Here is a 21,221-nt window from a genome sequence, read left to right as displayed (position 1 = left end):
AAGATGTCTTAACTTTAATTGATTATGAAATAAATTATCTTCTAAACATTGTTTTAAAACCTACTTATTTATGCTAATGAAAATTTTTACTGAATAAGTGGATTTCCAATATCCTAACCATTTAAATTAGTAATCAGCCATTTGCAGTGGATAGGTACCTATACCCTGTTCAGGATAAACTGGCCAACTCTGCATTAAAGATTGAGTGGAGCAAAGGCGCAGCCTATTGTGCGAGTGAGTCTGGTCTATCTTGGCTATTATTAAAAGGGGATTTAAGACCCACTTGGAGAAGACACATGCAAAAATGGCGATTGGTAAAGAAAATAGTAAAGGGAAGGGGAGTTTCAAGAAGGCTGATTTCCTTCCCTCCATCTGTACAGGTTATCTTTTTTCCACTTGGTGTGCCTAAGAGAATGACCTCCCCTTGATGGCGAGTATCTGAAACTGAACTCAAATGAACCAAAATCAGCCCTTCCTCAAAATTTCTAGCTTGCTCATACCCCTGAAGCTAACCTATTCTCCTGCACAAAAAATACCCTCTCTCATGATGTTATCAGCCAGGTTAATACAAACACACTACTCCTCAATAAGATATTACATGAAAATATTGTTTTGAAAAATATTATTTATTGACATTGTGCCATGTTAACTCTATATACAGGATGCGGCGCTTAAATATGGACAAGCATGCGTTTTCTCAAATGAGATTTCCTCACCAGGTTAGCGAAACCTTTCCCAGACTCCTCCAAAGTATTAGACTTAGCCACAATGTCGTAAACAGTTGATCTGGGGTACCTGATGAATTAAACTATTTCACTGGGCGAATACCCAGCACGAACACTATCAATAATAGATTGATTGATCTCTTCGATTGCACTCTGCAGTTGTACGTAACATCTCGGCCATTTTGAGGTTACAACTGTTTGCTAGATGCCAATAACTTTCAAGAATACCAATCGCAACCTCCAGTGGAACTGCGATATGGTTGGAATATCAAGTTGAAATCATTCCAGATTTAAGTGCCACACCCTTTAGAATCTTATTCACAATACCTTATTTATAGAAGTAGTTTGGTTTGGTTGGGTAGTTTGAGGGTAGAGCCAACTTCATGATGCCATACCTTTGGTATGTGAAATTCATACATCACACACAGGAATGGGCATACTAGTTCCTTTTTTATGCTGCAATTGTCTTCTTATAAGAACTTATGTATTGTATATAGATTCTTTACCAGTTCATAACCATAGAAAATTATTAGGGTGGTGACTAGTGGCATTTATCTTAAATCAATACTTGAGGGTCACTTATGTTCATATTTGCAACAATGTTTGTTATATATTTCCAAAAAAGTAAGTTCAATGACTGGTGATTAATTATATATTAGTCCACAGTGAGTGTCCTGAAAAGGTATAAATATTATTACAATATTTCAGTTTCTCCTCCTTTTATTTGCTGATTGTATTATTACTGATATATCATTAATAAGGAGTACTTCAATATTTTCAAATAAAAAAGTATGTTCAACTTTTGTTAGGTACATTCAAGTAAGCCACCCACAAATACCTCTGGGCACATTTTGTGTTTGCCTAATTATAATGTTGGGGAAACACTGTTACATAAATAGTCTTGAACATAAATACGATATGTTCATCACAATGCTGAGATTATATCTGTTACAAGAGTGAGAGTCTTAGGTTAGGTAACTTAAAGCAAATACTAACTGAATATGTAGGTAATTATCCATGTAATATAATAATGCTGCCATTCTATTTGATCTCATATCATAAGTGATGCGGGAAGGGAAAAATATTAAACCACTGATTCTTATCAAAATCCACTCATCTTCTCATCAAGGAGTATTGACAGTGTAAATAGCAGGGGATGTAACAGGTTTACCAAGACATAGGTATATGGAATGAAGAACACAATGTATTTTTCCACTTCTTTATTTTGGTACTACTAGTTTCTACACTTAATCATCATCATCAGGTACAAATTCAATCAAGTTCAACACTGGGGAATAAGCAGTTTTACTCAATTGCATGTACTTTCACTAACCTCATGTGATATTTTGTCAAAACCCTTTGTGCATGACCGCATTAGAATGTCATTAAATAATGTAGTGCTCATTAAAGTATAGCTTGCTTTGCTTTGTCTGTTTTTAAAATTTCCCTTCACTCCCTCCTCTTTCTGTGGGGGGACCCTCTTGCTACCTGCAGTGTTGGGTCACATTTCCTACCTGTCCTCTTAGTGAAGTAACCTATTATATGTTGCATGTCCATGAGGTAGTGGAATTTTGCCTTCTTACTCGGCAAATTCTAGCTTGCACCTTATTGGATAAATATTTGCTACATTCCAAGGTGCAATTGTTTGTTAGTTGATAGTATACGTATTTGCATGCATGTTTGTTGAAAGAGTTTTTGCATGAATGCATATGCCACTGTTGGTGTAGGTTTGCATGGATGTGTTGATATAGTAAATGGTTTAGTTTTATTTTACAGGTGGTGACCTAACACCCCCCGCCACAGGCCCTTGCGGGTTTTGTATAGATGTAGATTTGTAGCCTGACTGGGATCATTCATAACTATTTTCTGTATCATCAGCATATCATCTTAGAGTACACAGTTCTGTAGTTGCTGTAGGTCGTTCATTGTTTAAAATAAGTTGCCCAATCACAGAGCCAGATCTCAGTGCACCTAAATTAAAATCAAGAAATTCCGTTTGCCATTAACATGTACAATGTATTTTCAATTGGACAAGAAAAATGTTATTTTATTGTAATTCTTGAAAATTATGCCTGAGAATTACATCGTTATATTCAATCAGATAAAGGCAATAAATCGCGAAGGGTGGGTGTCAGGCAAATTATTTTCAAAAGACTCTAGTACTTTTCCTTTTCAGTACTCGAGAACTTTCAGTAGTGTAGTCGTTGATACGCCTTCAATCTTCCGGTTTCTCACAATCAATCATTAATATATTGGAAAGTTGCTAGAAACTAATAAAGAGGCCAAAATGTAATTTAAACCGGCAAAATAATTCGAACATTAAAAACTTTGAATATACTATGACAAATTATCAGAACATTGATCGTTATTACACTCTAGACATCATAGAGAAGACATGACTGCTACAAATGTTTCTTTGAACTGGCGCATCGACCCGTATGCTGTGATATGACGGGTGTGAAACTTCTAATGTTTTAATTGAGCAAAAAATTGGCAAAAATGCATCCGTTCTTCGCATTAGCGTAAAAAATATTTTTAAAAATCACTGTGATGCAGAATTTGCATGCACATTGTACAGTAAGTTAACTGTGGTTTTATAATGTTGTTTGATTGTGATAGATTATTTATAGTCGGATTTTTAATCGAAAAATTCTCTTAATGGCTGATGTTAATCGGCTCCAAGATGTTTTAATTTAAGATACACTTCATTCTGTCGCATTACTTATTGACTTGTACTACGAAATAATATATTTCCACCGAACTGTTAATCAAACTTTCGCTGAGCTTAAAAGCAATGCTGTTCAATTGTAGTCCACTTTTAATTAGTCTTCTGCTCGATTGGGACATTCATCCTTAAATTTAGACAAGAATCTTTTTAAGGGCTCTGTGCATGATATTTATCATTCGGGTTTTAGTTAAGAAGGATAAACGGTTAATTTTTCGAAGTGACCGGTGCACCTCCACAAGTACTGCGTTGTTTCTAGAGAAGAGAGGCGACATTGTTTCAGAGAGAATTGGATCTTAATCGTTGCAGGAGAAAATAGCGATATTCATATTCTCTGTACAAAGCATTGTTCAAGGATCATGAAAAATAAAGAATTAACCTTGTTTAATGGCTTACTCACTGGAAGTAACCTTGTAAATTGATTTCAGGAAAATTTCTGTAGAAATGTTGAAAGCCTTATACGACTTCAAAGCATCGCTTCCAAAAACTTTAAGTTTTCGCGAAGGTGAATTGTTCGTCTTGCTGCAATCTAATGTGAAGCAGAAAAATTGGTGGCAAGTTGTCAATGCAAGTGGACATGTAGGCTACATTCCGTACAACTATGTTGCACCCATTGAGGTACATACCTTTGGAAATTGAGTATAGTTTAATTGTTATGATAATATTATGTAAGATCATCCAGCCCCATTGTTGTTTTAAAATAAAATCATATTACAGGTTACTCCCCAGTTCTTCAAAGAATTTATAGATAAGTGTTTAACCAATGTCGATCAAGAGCCTGATTCCAATGAGAAAGAAGCTGTTCAAGGAAATGAAAAGGTTGCCAATTCTGAGGGAGGATCTGGGGAAAGGAAAGAGGTAGCTCGCAAACTAAGAGAGCGACTTGAAGCTCTAGTTGTCGATGGTGATGGTGAACAGAGTGCAAAAAAGAAAAAAGCACCTGCACCACCTCCACCAAGGTATGCTTTATGAAAATCTATGATTTGACTATTTTTTATGTTGCTCCTGAAGCATTTATTAGACTTTGATAAACATATGATAAGGATACTTAAGTCATTGATCAATAATTATCAATTAGTGAACTCTTGTAGTTGTCATTCCAACAATTATGTTTAATATTTTGGGTGTCCCACTTGCCCAATTTTGAATGTTACTATTGTGATTTTTACTCTTATGGACCAAAGTTTACAATCTACCTGTTGGAGATATTGGTTGTTTAATGCCATTTTTCCAAATTGACAACATCATGAGAAAATGAGAGATAGATGTGGCAACTTATAAATTCAGAGAAAATTAGGGAAAACTGTTAAAATGGTCAAAATTTGGGAATACCATGGAAATAATAAAAGTCATGATTGGCTCTGTCCAATGAGTCAGTCATACCCAAGTGTTTCCCACAGTGATTTGTAAGCCCACTGTCTTGTTATTAAGTAGGGATTTTTGTTGATTTGTTTTGATTGCTACCCTATTAAAATTATTTTTGCCAATTTATGGTAAATTTATAGGTAAGGTGCTAAAATGTAATGTTGCATCCTGCCTTAATCATTTCTATCCCATTTTCTCCACTCCTTAAATGGCTCATTTACTGTGGAGCTTCTACCAACACTAGGGAGACTGAGGACAAAAAAATTTCATTTATTATTGATACGAAGATCAGCACTTAGAAATTCTGGGCAACATCTTATTCTTGCTTCCTTGGTACATGAATAAGAATTTATCCTTGATACCATCAATATGAAATGCCTCAATTAAGCTCTGTAACTTTCCTGGAAACTGGAATATTTTTATCTCCTTTGCTGGGGTGTAGCCAGGTATGAGCTCAAATAAACTCCAGGTAATGACTCAAAATGAGCAAACAACAAATCTACAGGATTAAACTTCTAATTAGATTTCATTACATTCATAATGACAAAGATGGAACTCATCAAAACTTAGATCTCAATCAAACTTTTTATCCTGGCGTTGATAAATGTAAATAACTACACCTTTTTGTACCTTGGTGTTTCAATGCCACAACACCATGCCTGAATCTTCTTCATTTGTTTAAGTTATTTATTTTATTTATTTCACATTAATCCAAAAACAGCTCTTTGACATTTACATCGGACAATTAACAATTTCATATCAATAGAAACAATTACAAACACCCAAGCCCTTGATGAAGAAAAACCCACCTAAGTGGGAATCAAACCGGTGACCTCTAGGTTGGCAGGCAAGGACGTTACCCCACTGCCACTGGGGCCGGCAGTTACACCCTAGAAGAGCTCTTATGCATCTTAAAAATTTTGGCTTTAATGCTTATAGAGAAAGGAATTTGAAATTTTGGGATGGTGTCAGAAAGGAACAAAATTTCTTCACAATTCCAAGTGGGGAGGAAGGAAACATTTTCATAATTATGATATGACTGTACTTGATGTTAATTTTGATTACATTTTGTGCATGGCCCAAGAATAAATTTCACTAATTAGGTAATACAAACAAATTTATTGGCACTCAAATACTTCCTCCAAAAGTGAATGGAAAGAGATAGAAAGAATCATTATTTCTGAAAGTTGAAGTTCTGTTAATTGAGGCTACATAAGATAACTTAGCATATTCAACATTTTTGGTGACTTAATTTGAATCTTGTGAAGGATGTTAGAAGCAAAAGAATCCATTTTCTCCAGTCTTATTTGCAGGTAAGACTTTTCTTGTTCTTAGGAAGACCAAAATGGTCAAGCTCAGCCTTCAATATCTGCTCATTCCTTGTTGTATGCCCCCAAATGCTAGTTGCCTAAATGGCCCCATTTCATTTGACAATTTTGAATGAAATTGAACAATAAAGATATTTTTAACTTGGCAATGCTTAAAAACAAGGTGCATGAAAAATTGAGTTGCAGAAGTTAAAAATGTTAAGTGATCATTGAGTGAGTGAAGATGATCATTTAGGGCAATTTCACTGCATAAATATTGTGTATTTATGTAGATATTCAGGTATTGATGTGAAAAAAGAGGATTAGGTAATCACTAATTCTGCTCAGGACTCATTGGCTCAGTCACCATGAATATAATGACTTAGACTCAGTGCTTCATGACTGGGTCCTGTTGAAGCATTGAGAATGATTCCTTTTCCATTTATTGATAAATATTTTGAAAGGACCTGCAAACTGTTAGCAGTAACAAATTTATGTCCTTTGAACAGAATAATGAATTATGCAAGTAAAAATCTTGTCAGATTATTGAAAAATTGGCTAGGAAAATAATTAAAGCTGGCATTTGGTATAACCCTTGCAGGGAAGAATGAATTGTAACCCAGAAAGGGATATGAAACCAACATTTTTTCAGTGATAATATCTTTGAAAATGTTATTGAATGTAAAATTCTTGTTTCAATTCTATTCATGCATGAGTTATAGATCATTATAAAAATTCTTGAGTCCTGAAAATATTCTATATCTTATTGAAGGGTTAAATGACCCCAGTTACAGTTCATAGATATGAAATGGAGGAGCAGTTTGTTTTGTCACATACATACTTCATACAGAAGGTATATCACGTCTGTGACTTCTTTGTTTTGATATACACCCCTCTGCAATTCTGTCACACCCCAGATGCAGAATTATGGTGACTCAACAAATAAAATTCCCTGTTTCACTGAAAATCCAGAACAAAGTTTTTTATGAGCGTTGATATTTTTGGAAAGAGGATCTCACAGGTATGAGTTAGAACAAATGGCTTTTTGATACTATATTGGCTCTAAAGAAATAGTACATCCTCATTCTGTGAGCTGTTTTTTAAGCACAAACATTATTGTTAACAGTTTCTTATAAATAGTTTGGTCTGTTGGAGTTTATTAATTTAAACACAGATGTGCCCTAATGTAAATTAAAATCATAGCAATGTTGCTTTACATGCAATACTAATTTGTTTACCCCAAAAATCACATATGTTCTTAACCTTCTTATAATTTCTTCAGAATAATTCAATATTCTATATTTTATGCTGAAATTACAGGTATATTTCATGGGGTGACATGAGAAATTTGGAACCACAGAATGTTCTAATTGCAGTAAACCTTAAAATCTACCTCAGGATAATTGAGCTCATGTGAAAACCTATGACCTTCAATTATGAGTAGCAATTGAGAGACTTGTCTTCGAGCATCTTTTTTTGCAAAACATGCAATTTGTTAAACAGGTCTGTTCAGGTTATCTGATGTCCATTAATGAAATGGAATTTGAAATGGAAGATGACCTTAACATTGGAGTATTTAAAGAAAATATCTACCAACAATTTCTTTCAAAGTTTAAAATCATAAATTTTATGGTACATACGTAGGTAAAATGAAATTTGCTTAAGAAAAACTATGTGAATAGGAAGAAACCTTAGTGACTCAGTCAAACCAAGGCCTGACAAATAACTGAAGGGAGGCCAAACATTATGCTTTACCGTAACTCTGGTTTTACATTGAATTGTATTTTTAAATGATTTTTGTCTCAAATTTTTATGCTGGTTATTAGTACTTTTATACTCCCCATTCTTGAATGTATGCCCTAAAAATTAAGATTCTCCATAGTGAAATAATTGTTAATTTGGAGTAAATTGCTTTTATTTTTTTTATATTTGTGTTATTGGTATTTACTTTCCTAATTATTAAAAATAATTCACTTCTTTTATCCGCAAATATTTGTACATTAACAATGTAAATTTTATTTCAGGTCGCCACTTAGCAGTTTAACTCAAAAGAGAACATCCTCCTCAACCTCACTTACAGTTACTTCTGTTCCTGATGGTAACTTAATTTGTTTTTTAATATGTATTTTATTACTGATTCATGCTTTTCATTCCTTCAGGCATCAGATAAAACATGAACTATGTACGTATGCATATTCACTTATAGGGTTAAAGAGTGAGGAAAATATTAAATAAGAATAAAATTTGACATGCATCACATACTAATCAGATCATTTTCATTCGTCATTTCATACTAATCATCAGATTTTATGCTCAAACTATCTCATTTTTTTTGCTGATATTTTACCTCTTAGAATTTTTAACTTCACAGCAAACAGAATAGTGGATAAAACTTGGTGATGCTGAATGCATTTTTGTTGAATTAAGCCAAAAAAATGAATTTCAAGTTAATATTTTTAGTGTCAAATGTGTTGATGAATACCCCCTAAGGTGCCATGGAAAATTTGGTAATGCTCTAAACAACTCTCCAGATATGCTTGGTAAATAGACAATCAGAGTTATAGCATTCATATTTGACAACCATTTCTAATATTCAACTATTCAGAAATGTTAATGGTCTGGAATGAATGCACCAATATCAAACTTATAATAATGTAATTATTTTGCATGAATAAATTTTCTCTAAAATGAGAGGTAATAGAATTTATTAGTATTGCGATGTAGAGCTTAATTTACATACTCTGGAAAAGTCATTAAAATTTAAGGAAGATGCTGTTTGAAGGAGGCTATATTTTCAAAATGTAATTTTAGGCCGGAGAAGAATTTTTTTTGATCAGTCAGATTCCAAATCTGAAATTTTTAATTTGTAGCCAGTCTGCTCTGTGGACATGAATTTGATAGTATCATTTTTAGTACTGACTTGTTGTTTTTAATTATAAATAGAGGATTGTCATTGAGAAAAAAATGATGTAAAATTAATGAACATGAATATCCAGATGAAATACCATGAAAAGAGATGAGATCTTGGGTAACCATGGTGTGAGCATTATGCTTAGATTTATTCTTTGACGGGACATATCAAACTACATCATTTTCTAAGTTTATTGTAGTTCTCAAACAGGTGTCTCTTATTTTCTTAATTATCAACAATTTGACTTCAATTCTATGATCCTATAAATTAATTATGTTGATTACATATAACTTTTTTGTTCGCTAGCAATATATGTTGAGTCTAATAAATACGTATCTACTCAGTATGTGTAAGTCATATGAATGTTGTACATTCCACCCTACTCTTAATGACTTTGGAAGTGGCACACATTTGATCTTCAATATCTTTCCTCATTCACAGAACCTTAGTTGGGTTGTTAGCAATAGAGAATTTTGGTTGATGTTGAATTTTTTATCTTTAGCTCTTTTTGTAGAAAGTTGAATAATGTTTATTAATACTAACAAATAATGTCTTATGTAAATACCTCTTAGGAAATTGCAACTCAGGAAGTGGTAATAGCCAAAATGAAAGTGAAGTTAAAAAAATTGAAGCAGTTAGCAGTGCGCCTCAGGCAGGCAAGATAGAGAATGATTCCAGTATTCTCAGTAGAGTTGATGTGCCAAAGATTACCTACAGGTAAGCAATCCTTTTTAAAAAGAAATTTTTGGTAATGAATTATATCAATTTTGTCTGCAGTATAGTTTTGACCATATGTTACCAAAGTAAAATGGAACCTGATGCATTTTTATATAAAAAGTTATAATTATCCGTTTATGGGCATTCCAACACATGTTATGTGCTACAATGGCTTAAGATAATTAAAATATGGTGCAGAATTTCTCTAAGAATATAGGCCCAATTTTTCTTTCATTTTCTGGCATGGTCTTTCATACTGGAAAGATGAAAATTTGGGTACAAAGCTGCATTGTCATTCACAAATTATGATAATTACCTGTTATCCCTGAACGTGTTAAACAAAGACATCCTCTGTTAGTCTCCCCTTCCTTCTTCCTAGATGAACTCCTTGATATTAATTCCTTACTCAAAAGTGCAAATGATATTAGGGACCATATAATGAAGTGCCTTGCATCTATTGAATTAAAACCTATATGAATAACTGTGTGCAGCAATAAATCACCCTGTACCAGAGTATTCAATGATACATGTGCTCTTAAAAAACACAAAAAAATGCGCTCCAGTCCATAAAAAAATTCAATCCAGTGATAAAGTATTAGAATAGTATTTAGTTTGTCCATTTTCATTTGAAATAGTTTTTGAGCATCATTTGACCTTCCCCATCCTGGCTTTCCTCTGCATGAAAATTAAGCTGCCTTTTGATGAGTTTCTAGTATGAAGACGAAAACCTTACAACTTTTCATTTCCTTTAAACAAAGAACACTATGCCAAAACATCAGTTTATATCAGAATTTCAAATGCCATTGGGTTCAGTATTAGGTGAGCTTTACCTCTGCCAAACTAACGCTTAGGTTGATTACTGTGGTTGTTTGGTGTCTGGTATAATAATTTTTTTCTCATTTTTAATTGCTACCAAGGAAAAGTGAGAACATATTTTTTTCACAGCATTTATAAATAATTGAGAATACATTATCCCTTATAATTGTGGAATGTATACATCATACTTTGAACTTAGGTATTCTTTGATAGTCATGCTGACCACATTGAATTCTCACATATTTTTGAAAATTCATTGAAATTTCTTTGAAGCTAATATACAAGAAATCCACCAACATTAACACACATTCTCTCTTCATTTAATTTTAATATTTAATGCCTATAATGTTTTTCAATAACTATATATTGTATAGTGTACCTCCAGATGCTAATGAATGTTATGCAATGATTTTATTTAGGCTTGTTGAGGAAGTGCGCCACCAGACACACCTCAGTCACAACTTTTCAAAAGTTGCTGTACAGGTTGTAGTTGAGGAATTGGAGCGTCAGCAAAACCTTTTGCAAGAATCAGCATCCCTAAGTCATTCTTCCCAATCATCGTCTTCCTCCATTTTGAGTGCTGTGCTGGATTTGCTTACAACTCCTCCTCCAGCCTCATTGTCCAATTTTGGCTCATCTGAAAGCACGACTGAAAGTGAAACTTCTAAGGATGCCCCTACTGTAAATGATGTTACGGGTCCTAGGTAAGCTAATTTTTCAGCTTGAACCTTTGTTCATGTATGCTGAATAAAGTGCTTAGGAAATTCTTGAAATAATGTTTAATTCTATCCAAAAGACACATTGTGTGTACAATTGATTTCAAAATTTTGCATTCAAAACATAGAAAGCTCTAGTGTGTTTTTGGTTAAATTGATAATATTTATTAATAGAACAGTTCATTTGTGTGAAGTTAACAGCAATTCTGTAAAGCAAATTCATGCATAAATAAGCCCCTCTTAAAGTGGTGTTAATTTTGAGTTCCTGAATTAACAGGAAATACTGTTATATTTGCATGAAAGTTTTTTTCACATCAAAATTAATTCAAGACAAAAATAGCAATCAAAGAGGCTCTAAACCTTAGTTCTACAGGTGATAAGCTTTTTCTTTTTGGGCACCAATGTTTTAGAAAAGCCCTTGCATTGATTCACACTACTCCAGAATATGTTTAGATAAGGATTCAGGAGGAAGTTAGAAAAAGGGGTCAAACACTTCTCATTCAAATTAAATTTTGCTTAAATGTTACTAGTATTTAGTATGGAGTACTTGATTTAGTCCACCAGAAATTATATAGATAGTGTTTTAGTAGTCCTGTGCTTCATACCAGAACTTCGTGATTCTAATGCCTCTGTTATTTTTATTGGTCCAATTGCTTGATTTTGTTTTTAAGAGCGTCAATTTAAATTATTAATTATTTTTTCACACTCCAAAAATTAAAATGGGTGTTGAATTCGTCATTGTACAACTTTTTTATTGGTTTTACTTTTTCAACTCAGGAAATGAAAGCCCTTTCATGTATCTTTCTTCTCTACAGTGATAAATCTACTACTGATGTTTGGTGGGGTCTGAGGCCTGATCTACTTTCTGAATCATACGATGCACATCGTTTGCGCCATCTATTGAGAGAATTAGCTGTTGTTCGTGAGGATGAGCAGCAGAGAAGTTGGGCTGTGCATGAAGATGAAATACCTATCATACAATGTGTGACTGAGCTCATCTCAATATTGGTAAATATCAACTCAGTATGCCTTTTTTTAAAACTTCAAATTATGTCTTTGGGTAACTTTTCATTGGGCTTTTTCCTATATATGCAATTATTATTATATATCTATGTGTTCTTCATCACATTATGTAAATCATTTAAGCTTCAGATAAATATCCTACCTGATGAGTGAAGAATTTCAGTGAGAATCTTTCATTAATTTCTAGGAAGATGCAGATGCAAATGTTTGCAGATTGGTTCTTTGTGAAGGAGGGTTGAGTAGAATATCATCTTTAATAGAGTACTTTCAAATGGAGACAAGGTGGTCAATTAGGAATTTGCTGTTGAAATCTTTTTCTATAATGTGTGACCTTCACAGGACACCAACTATACTAATGCTCAATTCAGTGCTTCCAATGGAATTGGGAAGGTTAGTTAATATTTATTCTTCATCTTTTCTATTTATTTACATTTTCAATACATTTTAAAGCATAGTGTAGTATATAATAAAGAGAGAGTAATTTTGACCTAATAATGTTTCTGTAAGTTATTTTTCTAAAACTTGTATTTGTAAAAGAAATAGTTTTTAAAACTTTTCATTTTTATAATAAAGCTATAATTTGAATTTAATTAAGAGTTTAAAATTGCTCAATATTTATGTTGATGCCTGAGATTTAATTTTGAGTGAATTTTAAGACTGAAGTTGTTTTAAGTCAGGGGATTAGTATGAGGAGAGAAAGGAGAAGCAGCTGCTGCAGAAAATCCCCTTGCCAGTTGTTAGTATCTAATAGAAAACATGACTGTAAAATTTTGATGCAGGTTTGTCTATGATTAGCCGAGCAGGCATTTTGCTAGGTTGCCTGAAGATAGGGTCTGGGAGATATATGTACACAATATTTTTGTGTCATAATTGATTAGTCAAGAGTGCAGAAGGAATTATATCAATGACCACCAAGTTATTTTCCCATACAAATTTTGTGCAATATATAATTTGATAGGTATGTATTTGTAGTACCAAATGGATCATCATGGAAAAAATCTGGGTCAGTTTGAAGATGGTCCTTCAATGCACGGCAAGTTCCAATTTGATTCTCTCTTTGCTGTTCAGTCAGGACCTTAGGCATGAATTTTGCAGTGATCCTTCTCATCTTCAAATCTTCCTATAAAATTCACCAAACCAATCTCCATGTTATTTCAGATAACTTACTAATCTCTTCAATAGTCTGTTGTTGGTCTTCAGGCATGGTTACATTAACTTTTTCAACATTTTTGTCAATTCTAGAAATTGATGGATGTCCTGAGCAAAGTTTGTCAATGAGTGACATTTCAACACCTTTGAAATGAGAAAACCATTGGTACACTTTAGTTTTTCACATAGCACAATCCTTGTAAGCTGTTTATAACATCACAGCAGTTTCTGTGGTATTTTCCCCGAGCAGGAAGCAAAATTTCATTGTGGTGTGCTGTTCACTAAAATCCACTCTGATGAAAAACAAGGAGCAAGGGAAGCTGCTTATACAAAATGAATTGTTGTGACTGAACATAACCCTCCCAGATGGCAACAATACCTTTCTAGAACTCTTTGTGCTGTGCTCCACTAGTGGAAGGCAGTGTATTATGTAAGCTCTGCCAATTGCCCTGCTATTCTGGTTTTGGGTACCCCCTCCTACGTATGTATAAAAAGAGCAAAAAATTCTATAGTATATCTAAACAAAACCTGGTAATATCCGAGTAACAAATACTTTTGGGAAAAAGCTATAAAACTAATGAGGAGTTGTAAAAGAATCTAATTGAGTTCTATATGATCTTGACAAAGTCAAATCAAGGGATGAGCCAATAAGCTTTTCTTTAAATTTTGAACACGAATTGGATATAACTATTGGATTACTATTATGTCTAATTTACCCTAGTAACTCTTATCATCTTTCATGATTGTGCATTATTTGCAAAATTCTTTGAAATTCACGATGAAATGTCTACCACAGTAAACATTCTCAAGAGCGGAAGTGGAAAAGTTTACAGTTTGATTCAAAATAATACAAATATAAAAAGCATAACTTATAATAGCCTACAATCGCACTCTCTATCTTATTCTTGATTTATTTAGAAGAAGGGAAACTCAATTTTTCTGGCATTGAGTATTAGATATTCAGAATCAATTTTTCTTATTCCAGGGGTGGTTAAAATAATAAGAGCTTTCTGTATCAGTTGTCTTTAACTACAAATCCTTGAATGAAACTATTTTTTAATGATATTTATGATAAGTAAGAATAAACCCAAGTATCAGATAAATTAAAAAAAAATGTATTTTAAGATTAACAAAGGGACCTGTTTAATACACTAGTACTTGTCACAGTATCCCCTGCATTTAATTTAAAATATTAATATTATTATTATTTCTATGACTGCCCATAATAGGTTTATCTTAAGGTTACTTCTTATAATTAGACCTAAAATAGTTATAAGTTAATAAATACTAGCATTGCATCCATTTTATACTTAATTGTTACAGAGATATGAAAAGTAATCCAAAAGATGTTCCACGGTTAAAACTAAGCTCTCTCCTGCTCATAAGAATATTTTCAATTGGAGAAGTCATGCCCATTTACCATTTTGGTGAGTATACCTTCAATAATTTATTATTACGTATGTTAAGTTACACTTCCTGATATAGTTCCATTTACTCCTTGGCACAGATCGTCAATCACTTTAACCTGAGCTATTGGTCAGGTTTAAGGTGATCAAAATTCTATGTAATTAGGTCTTCCTGAGCAGGTTGGACCACCCTTTGTTGTTCTAAAAAGTATGACACTGTATGATGTATCTATTTATTATCTGTTGTGTATCTCAAGGAAAACATTGTCCCCTCCAAAAGGGTGCGTAATCATAACACTAGGGCTAAGACTAACATAGATATTCACCATTGTAAGTTAGCAGATATACATTAATTTGAACAATATGTTACCCAGTTCTCCTGGTAATGTTGACAGTGAAATACTTAGAATGGTGTTAGAGAAATGACTCATTACCATGCCTTTATACATATTCCCTAGATGAATATTTTGACCTCAATTTTGGAAGTATTAATGTTTCATCTAACGCTACTTTTATTTTCTTTGCATGTGCAACATGTACAAATGTGTATTTTTGACTGTATTTGTATTTTTAATTGCATGTATTTATGTTATCTAGTTCAATTTATTTTTATGTTCATTCATACTGATAACATCCGTCGTAGCTGAGTGCTATGCCATGGACAACTGAAAAATGTCATCATCTTTAAGTTAACTTTTTGCAGGTATTCTTATTTCCCTGTGGACCTCATGAAGAAATCCCACAAAAATGGCTTGAATGTGAATTGACATATGGTATTTTCTCTCCATAAGACTTGGGAGAGTGAATGGAATTCGTGTCAGTTTTGTGCAATCAAGGGTTTAAAAACTGAAAATGGAGCAATGACTAGCAGATTTTGCTCTTTAATCAGTTAATAAGGAAACACCAATGTCTGAATATGTCCTATCATGAAGTTTGTGGTGCAGAATCTCCAATAATAGTGAAAAGGTGAAGCACATGAGGAAAGTGCCACAATGATAATATATCATGTGCATGTATTTGCTTTAGTGCCTAAATGGTGCCCTGATAATGAATCCGTAAAAATGGAAAAAATTGTTTTGTGTGTTATTACATTGCAGAACCATAAATTATGTATTTTCCTTGGTACCGATTCCCCATGACTTTTCATGGACCATATTGTTGCTCAACAACTTGAGAAATGTATTCATTTTTTCTACTCCAGACATCTCTGAAGTCTGTATGCTCATGGAATACTGATAAGCCAATCTTTGATTTACATCAGGCAGAACCCATAGTTACAACAAGACAATGCCCAAATAAGACTAGTCTTTTACCCTTAGGATATGGGACAGGCTTATCCAACTGACTAGTCTGGCTGCCTGTCACTGAACTGATTTATAATACTTGCATTGGTATCCGAGTTAAATATTTGGTGTTACAGAGCAAAGAAGATTTTGGCACATATGTTGGACTATGACACCACAGTGAGGGAGTTTCTTTCAAACTAGTTTTGTATGGAGTATAAAATTGCCTATAATTTGTTGGTACTCTTTTAAAGGTTTACGGAGTGGAGGTTGAAATTTTTTCTCAAACAGAAATTATCAGCTTAATTTTGGGCAAAGCTCATAATCAAGATATTTCATTGGTCTCCCTTAGTTTGTTCTCCATCTTTTCCCCAACCCACATGTCAAATGCCTCCAATAAATGTTTATTCTCATATCTCAGTTATTATGTTATGAACTCTCACAAAATCATGCTCTATGTCACATTATTTTCTGTCTTTTCTTAGTGTCTTTAATTACAATAAGTGAATCTGTCATCATTACAGTCCTTTTTGTTCATTTGGAGGTTTCCTCAGTGTGAATTTGATGATCTCTGCATTTTTCTTAGGTTTTCTCCTCATTCGTTGACTTGGATTGACAACAGTTTCACCTGAAATCCAGCTGGCATCTTCAGGGCAAATGTTGATGGCTGCAGTTTTTGCCACCTTTATATGGGCCATCCTATCTTGGCAACTTTCCATGCACTATGTAGTGGATATTTGTATTGTTGGTGGAAATTTTTTGATGGTCTTAATATTTTAATTGCCTTCTTATAATTCTAGAATATTATCGCTCCTCTTGGATATTATTAATGCTGCTTCAAATTTGATACCATGCCCTGGTTCACTTCACTCATGTTCAGAGGAATTCTTGTCAGCCCAAGCCAGAAAACTTAATGAAAGCCTGAAAAACCTGTGGAGCTTATATAGTTCTTTTTGTTATGCCCTTAATACTGTACTTATCATTGACTGTAAGAGCCGTCAAAATACATAAGCTCTTTAACCTGTTCAGATTTATGCTTTCTCAATTAGCTTTAATATTTCTTGAGAAATTCATTTCTTTTATTTTCTCATGATTCAATTTCATCCTAAAACTCTTACCGATTTTAGAATGAGCTCAACAAAAACCTAGGTGACCCGCTAGCTATTGACTAACCATCAACAAATCTCATCAATTTAATTAACTTCCCACCTTCTTGAATTCCTTCCACAAGCCTTTTCCATGCCTCTTTGGCCATTTCCTCAGTGCTTGTTTCAATCTCCAATCACTACCCTTGTGCAATTTGAGTCATGGACAAATTTAAAATGAAGCGCTCAAGCCTCCAGCATACTCTGGTAGTTTTGCATTTCTTTCACCCACTCTTCCCTGTGCTGTGGCTGGTGCATTTTCAAAATCCTCAAGAAAGCACAAACATGACTATATATTCATGTATTTAGTCATTTACTTTCTTTTATAATATTTGTTAATATTTGAATTATACCTCTGATGTGTGCAGAAGTAGTCTGATGGGTCTGAAGTCCATACCTGCTGCTGCTCAAATTTTTTTCAGAAAGGGATTTAATAGGGATGAAATTAAAAGATGAGCACCAAAGAATATCTTTTGGTCACACTCCTTCTGCATACCATGAGAGTTGTTCAATAAGTCCTTGGAAAAAAATAGTAAAACAAATTGTTTTTGGTAGATATTTTTCAATAAGGTCTGCTTTTAGCCTGATGCACTTTTCCCAGCATAAAGTTTTTAAGCTGCCCAAATAGTAGCATTTTAGAAGATCCTCAAAACAGGCTGTGTGTTGGCAATGACCTCCTTGTTTGAGGTAAATCGTTTTCCCCCCCAGCCATTTTTTCTAGGGTGGAAATAGAAACAAGTCACTGGGGCTAAAATTGGCTAATACAGTGGATGCTGTTGTAATTCGTACTTGGAGTCCATGATACTTGCCATTGAAACTGTGCAGGTGTACCCCCATGGATTGTCATGATGAAAGAGAATTTTTTCATTGCAAATGGGGACATTTTTCCTTGATTTCTTTACTTAACTAGTGCAATAATGTGTCTTTTGCCAGTGATCAATGTAGATGATTCTGTGTGCATCCCAAAAAACCTGGTTGGCTGATTTCACCATCTTTACCTTCTTTGAAGCCAGATCGCTTTTAGAAACCCACTGTTTTGACAGTTCCTTTGTCTCTGGATTGTAATAGTGTATCCATGTTTCATCCACAGTTATATATCGATTCAGAAACTCATCAGGATTGTGATGGAAAAGTGCCAAACCAGCCTCCAAATTGACGACATGGCTCCATTTATTCTCCACAGAGAGCAAACGTGGCCCCCATCTTGCCAAAATTTGTTTGACACCCAATTTTTCATGCAAAATTGAAAGCACTGTAGTACCTTGTGATATGAACGTGGCCTCAACTATTTCATGAACTTTGATTAGTCGATCACTTAAATCCATATCATGGATTTATCAATCATTTTGGACTAAGTGACTTCTACTGGACGACCTGAACAATGTTCATCATTCGTGGATGTACAATCATGTACCCAATTGTAAACACTGGGGAAGATGTGCCATGAACTTCATCCAACTTGACTTTAATCTCTTTCATTGTTAAAACTTTTGAAAAGAAGTTTTGAATCACCTCCCAAAGTTCATTTTTTCCATTTTTCTTTGTAAAAAAAGTTAGTTGCTTCAATTGACTATGCAAATGTAACCATATGATGGATATGGCTGAAACTTTAACAGCAGTGTACTGAGAGACAAGGCTTACTAAAAGCAAACCAATTATGATACTACAGTCCCTACCTCTTGGATGCTCTAAGGAATTATTGAGTGATCCACATACCATTTAGTCTATATCCTTTTCATCACTTTGTTTCCTTAACTATTGAGTAATTTTGTGAGGAATATTATCTATTCTAAATATGTTACTTACTATAATGCTTTCTCTTCTATCTTGCTCTCTAGTACTTCTGGATGAAAGTTATATTTTTCTACATTGTCCATTTCTATTGCTTAGCCAGTCATTTGGAAAGATTTATTTCTTTTGCATCATATTTGCCACTGATTTAATTGTAGATGGCAGTTTTATGCCAAGTTTCAATGGTATCTGTGGTTGTACCTACTCATGTGCTGTTTAACATGTATGTATATTGTAAAATATTTTAGTAACTGTCGTCTCTGCTGTAGAAATTGTTCATTACTAGTTTTTATTTTTCACATTAGTTTTTTTTTTCTTTTTTTTCATGCTTTAAATTTTTCTGTAGAACACTTGGGAGAAGATTTCATCAGTTTTTTGATTGATCGATTAGAAGAGGAGGAAGTTGATTTGGAAAGTGAACTAGGAAAAGAGCCTGATGAAATACCTGATCTCTTCTTGACACTGCTTCTTGCATATAATTTGCAGTTCAAGGAGCAGAGTTTGCAGCAACTTTCCACACCTCAGGCTTCTGTGGACAAAGCTACAAATAATCCTGTACTGAGTATTCTCAAGAATAGAACATGCGCCAAGGCCTTGACTGAAAAAGCATTGCTTCTTATCAACAGAGAAGGTGGTTTTCATTTCTCCGTTTTGTATAATGCAGTGGTAAATTATATGATAAGTTAACATACTGTGTTTTAACGTAAGTGCATTTTGTATGAATTATAGAAATTCCATACATGCTTTGATGATGATAAATATATATTTAAACTGGATTTAAAAATGTTTGTATGGTTCAGTGAGGCATAACTTTTTTATTATTAGTCAGATATGTTAATTTTCCTCAGAATAATTCATTTCAAAGTCATTAATAACTCAGTTGCAAGAAGTGCAACAAACCTTGATTAAGAATACAAATTATGTCATTTAATCCATAGTTATTTGTTTTATCAAATCATTATTCTCAGTTTAAAGAAAATAATTTTTTTCAGAGGATCCTGTTGGTGTTTTTCAATCAGCTCGTCATGCCACAGTACCAAATCATTCAGTAATTAAACTGGTTGGTGACTTATTTGGGGACACTCATACAGCAGCATTGTTCTATACCAATGATACCAAAGTTCTCATAGATATATTAGTGAGGCAACTTTCAGATTTATCTCCTGGAGATCAGGTAATTATAAATTATGGAATACAGGTATATTTGCAGAATTATAGAATATATATAAGAATTTTGGGTTTTATGAGTATAATGTTTTTTATACCGGCAACATCGCATTAATACTTCTTGCGCCATACTCCTATGTTTGCATATTTTAACCATCATTGTCGTTTATTGTAAATACCATAAATGCCAACTTGTCACCATTCAATTTTTTTCAAAATAATTCTCTTGAATTAGCATTCATGCTTCCAGGATTCTATTTCTCTTTCCTAAATGAACAATAAGTATCAACTAAAATAAATTTATAAGTTTACATCAAGGGCAGGTAAGTCAGAAAATGAAATTTATAAAAATGTACATCCATCCACCACTATCACCTTGGCAGTTTGAGCCATGGACAGGTTAAAGATTAGTTACCTATCCCTTTAATCCACTCATATCTTCAGTCACATGGCGGAACCTTGCCTCATAGGCTAATTTTTGCATAATGAGTGACAAGTAGAGGGAACTTCCCTAAAAGGTTGAATGCCTGCTACTTCAATTTGTCCTTAGCACTTGTTCCACTTGTACCTTAGTGTCACTAGTGGTCAAAAATTTTTCCTAACTTGTGTTTAGGCATATTGTTTGTAATTTCTTGTGCAAAGTTGAAAAATATTTTGTGTGTGATTTTAAAAATGTCCTTGAAGAAAAAACTGCGGGAAGATAGCCATAAGAGAAGAAAAATAACAGTAGAAATGAAAATTAAAATAATTGAAAAGTGAGGAAAAGGTATGAGTGTGACTGATCTGTTAGTCAGATGAACTGACTGATCTGATAGTCTAACTGATAACTCTCTGGATCCCTGGGCATTTTCCATTTATGTCTCTGTTTACTGTGGCGCTTAAAACAGGTGTTTATTATGATTTAACCCTGTCTCCTGCAAAACTCTATGGCTTTCTCCCCGCAGGCATCCATCATTCCTAAATCGTATCGCCCTA

General features: G+C 33.7%; 1 protein-coding gene across 1 annotated transcript in view; it reads left to right on the top strand.

The window, feature by feature from the left end:
- Positions 1-3,207: 3,207 nt before the first annotated feature.
- Positions 3,208-21,221, top strand: part of LOC139690984 (NCK-interacting protein with SH3 domain) — a 30,428-nt gene continuing 12,414 nt past the window's right edge. The window contains exons 1-11 of the mRNA XM_071588678.1: positions 3,208-3,302; positions 3,879-4,068; positions 4,168-4,409; positions 8,147-8,220; positions 9,606-9,750; positions 10,986-11,270; positions 12,098-12,290; positions 12,493-12,695; positions 14,778-14,881; positions 19,426-19,710; positions 20,072-20,253. Of these exons, the coding sequence (XP_071444779.1) occupies positions 3,289-3,302; positions 3,879-4,068; positions 4,168-4,409; positions 8,147-8,220; positions 9,606-9,750; positions 10,986-11,270; positions 12,098-12,290; positions 12,493-12,695; positions 14,778-14,881; positions 19,426-19,710; positions 20,072-20,253 (1,917 nt within the window). The 5' untranslated portion in view covers positions 3,208-3,288. The remainder of the gene's footprint in view (positions 3,303-3,878; positions 4,069-4,167; positions 4,410-8,146; positions 8,221-9,605; positions 9,751-10,985; positions 11,271-12,097; positions 12,291-12,492; positions 12,696-14,777; positions 14,882-19,425; positions 19,711-20,071; positions 20,254-21,221) is intronic.

This window comes from Hetaerina americana, unplaced genomic scaffold (genome assembly GCF_022747635.1).
Source record: "Hetaerina americana unplaced genomic scaffold, ioHetAmer1.1.p SCAF_3, whole genome shotgun sequence".
In the NCBI taxonomy this organism is placed as follows: Eukaryota; Metazoa; Arthropoda; class Insecta; order Odonata; family Calopterygidae; genus Hetaerina; species Hetaerina americana.
The sequence above is the reverse complement of the archived record's forward strand: the minus strand, read 5'-3'. Positions and strand labels throughout refer to the sequence as shown.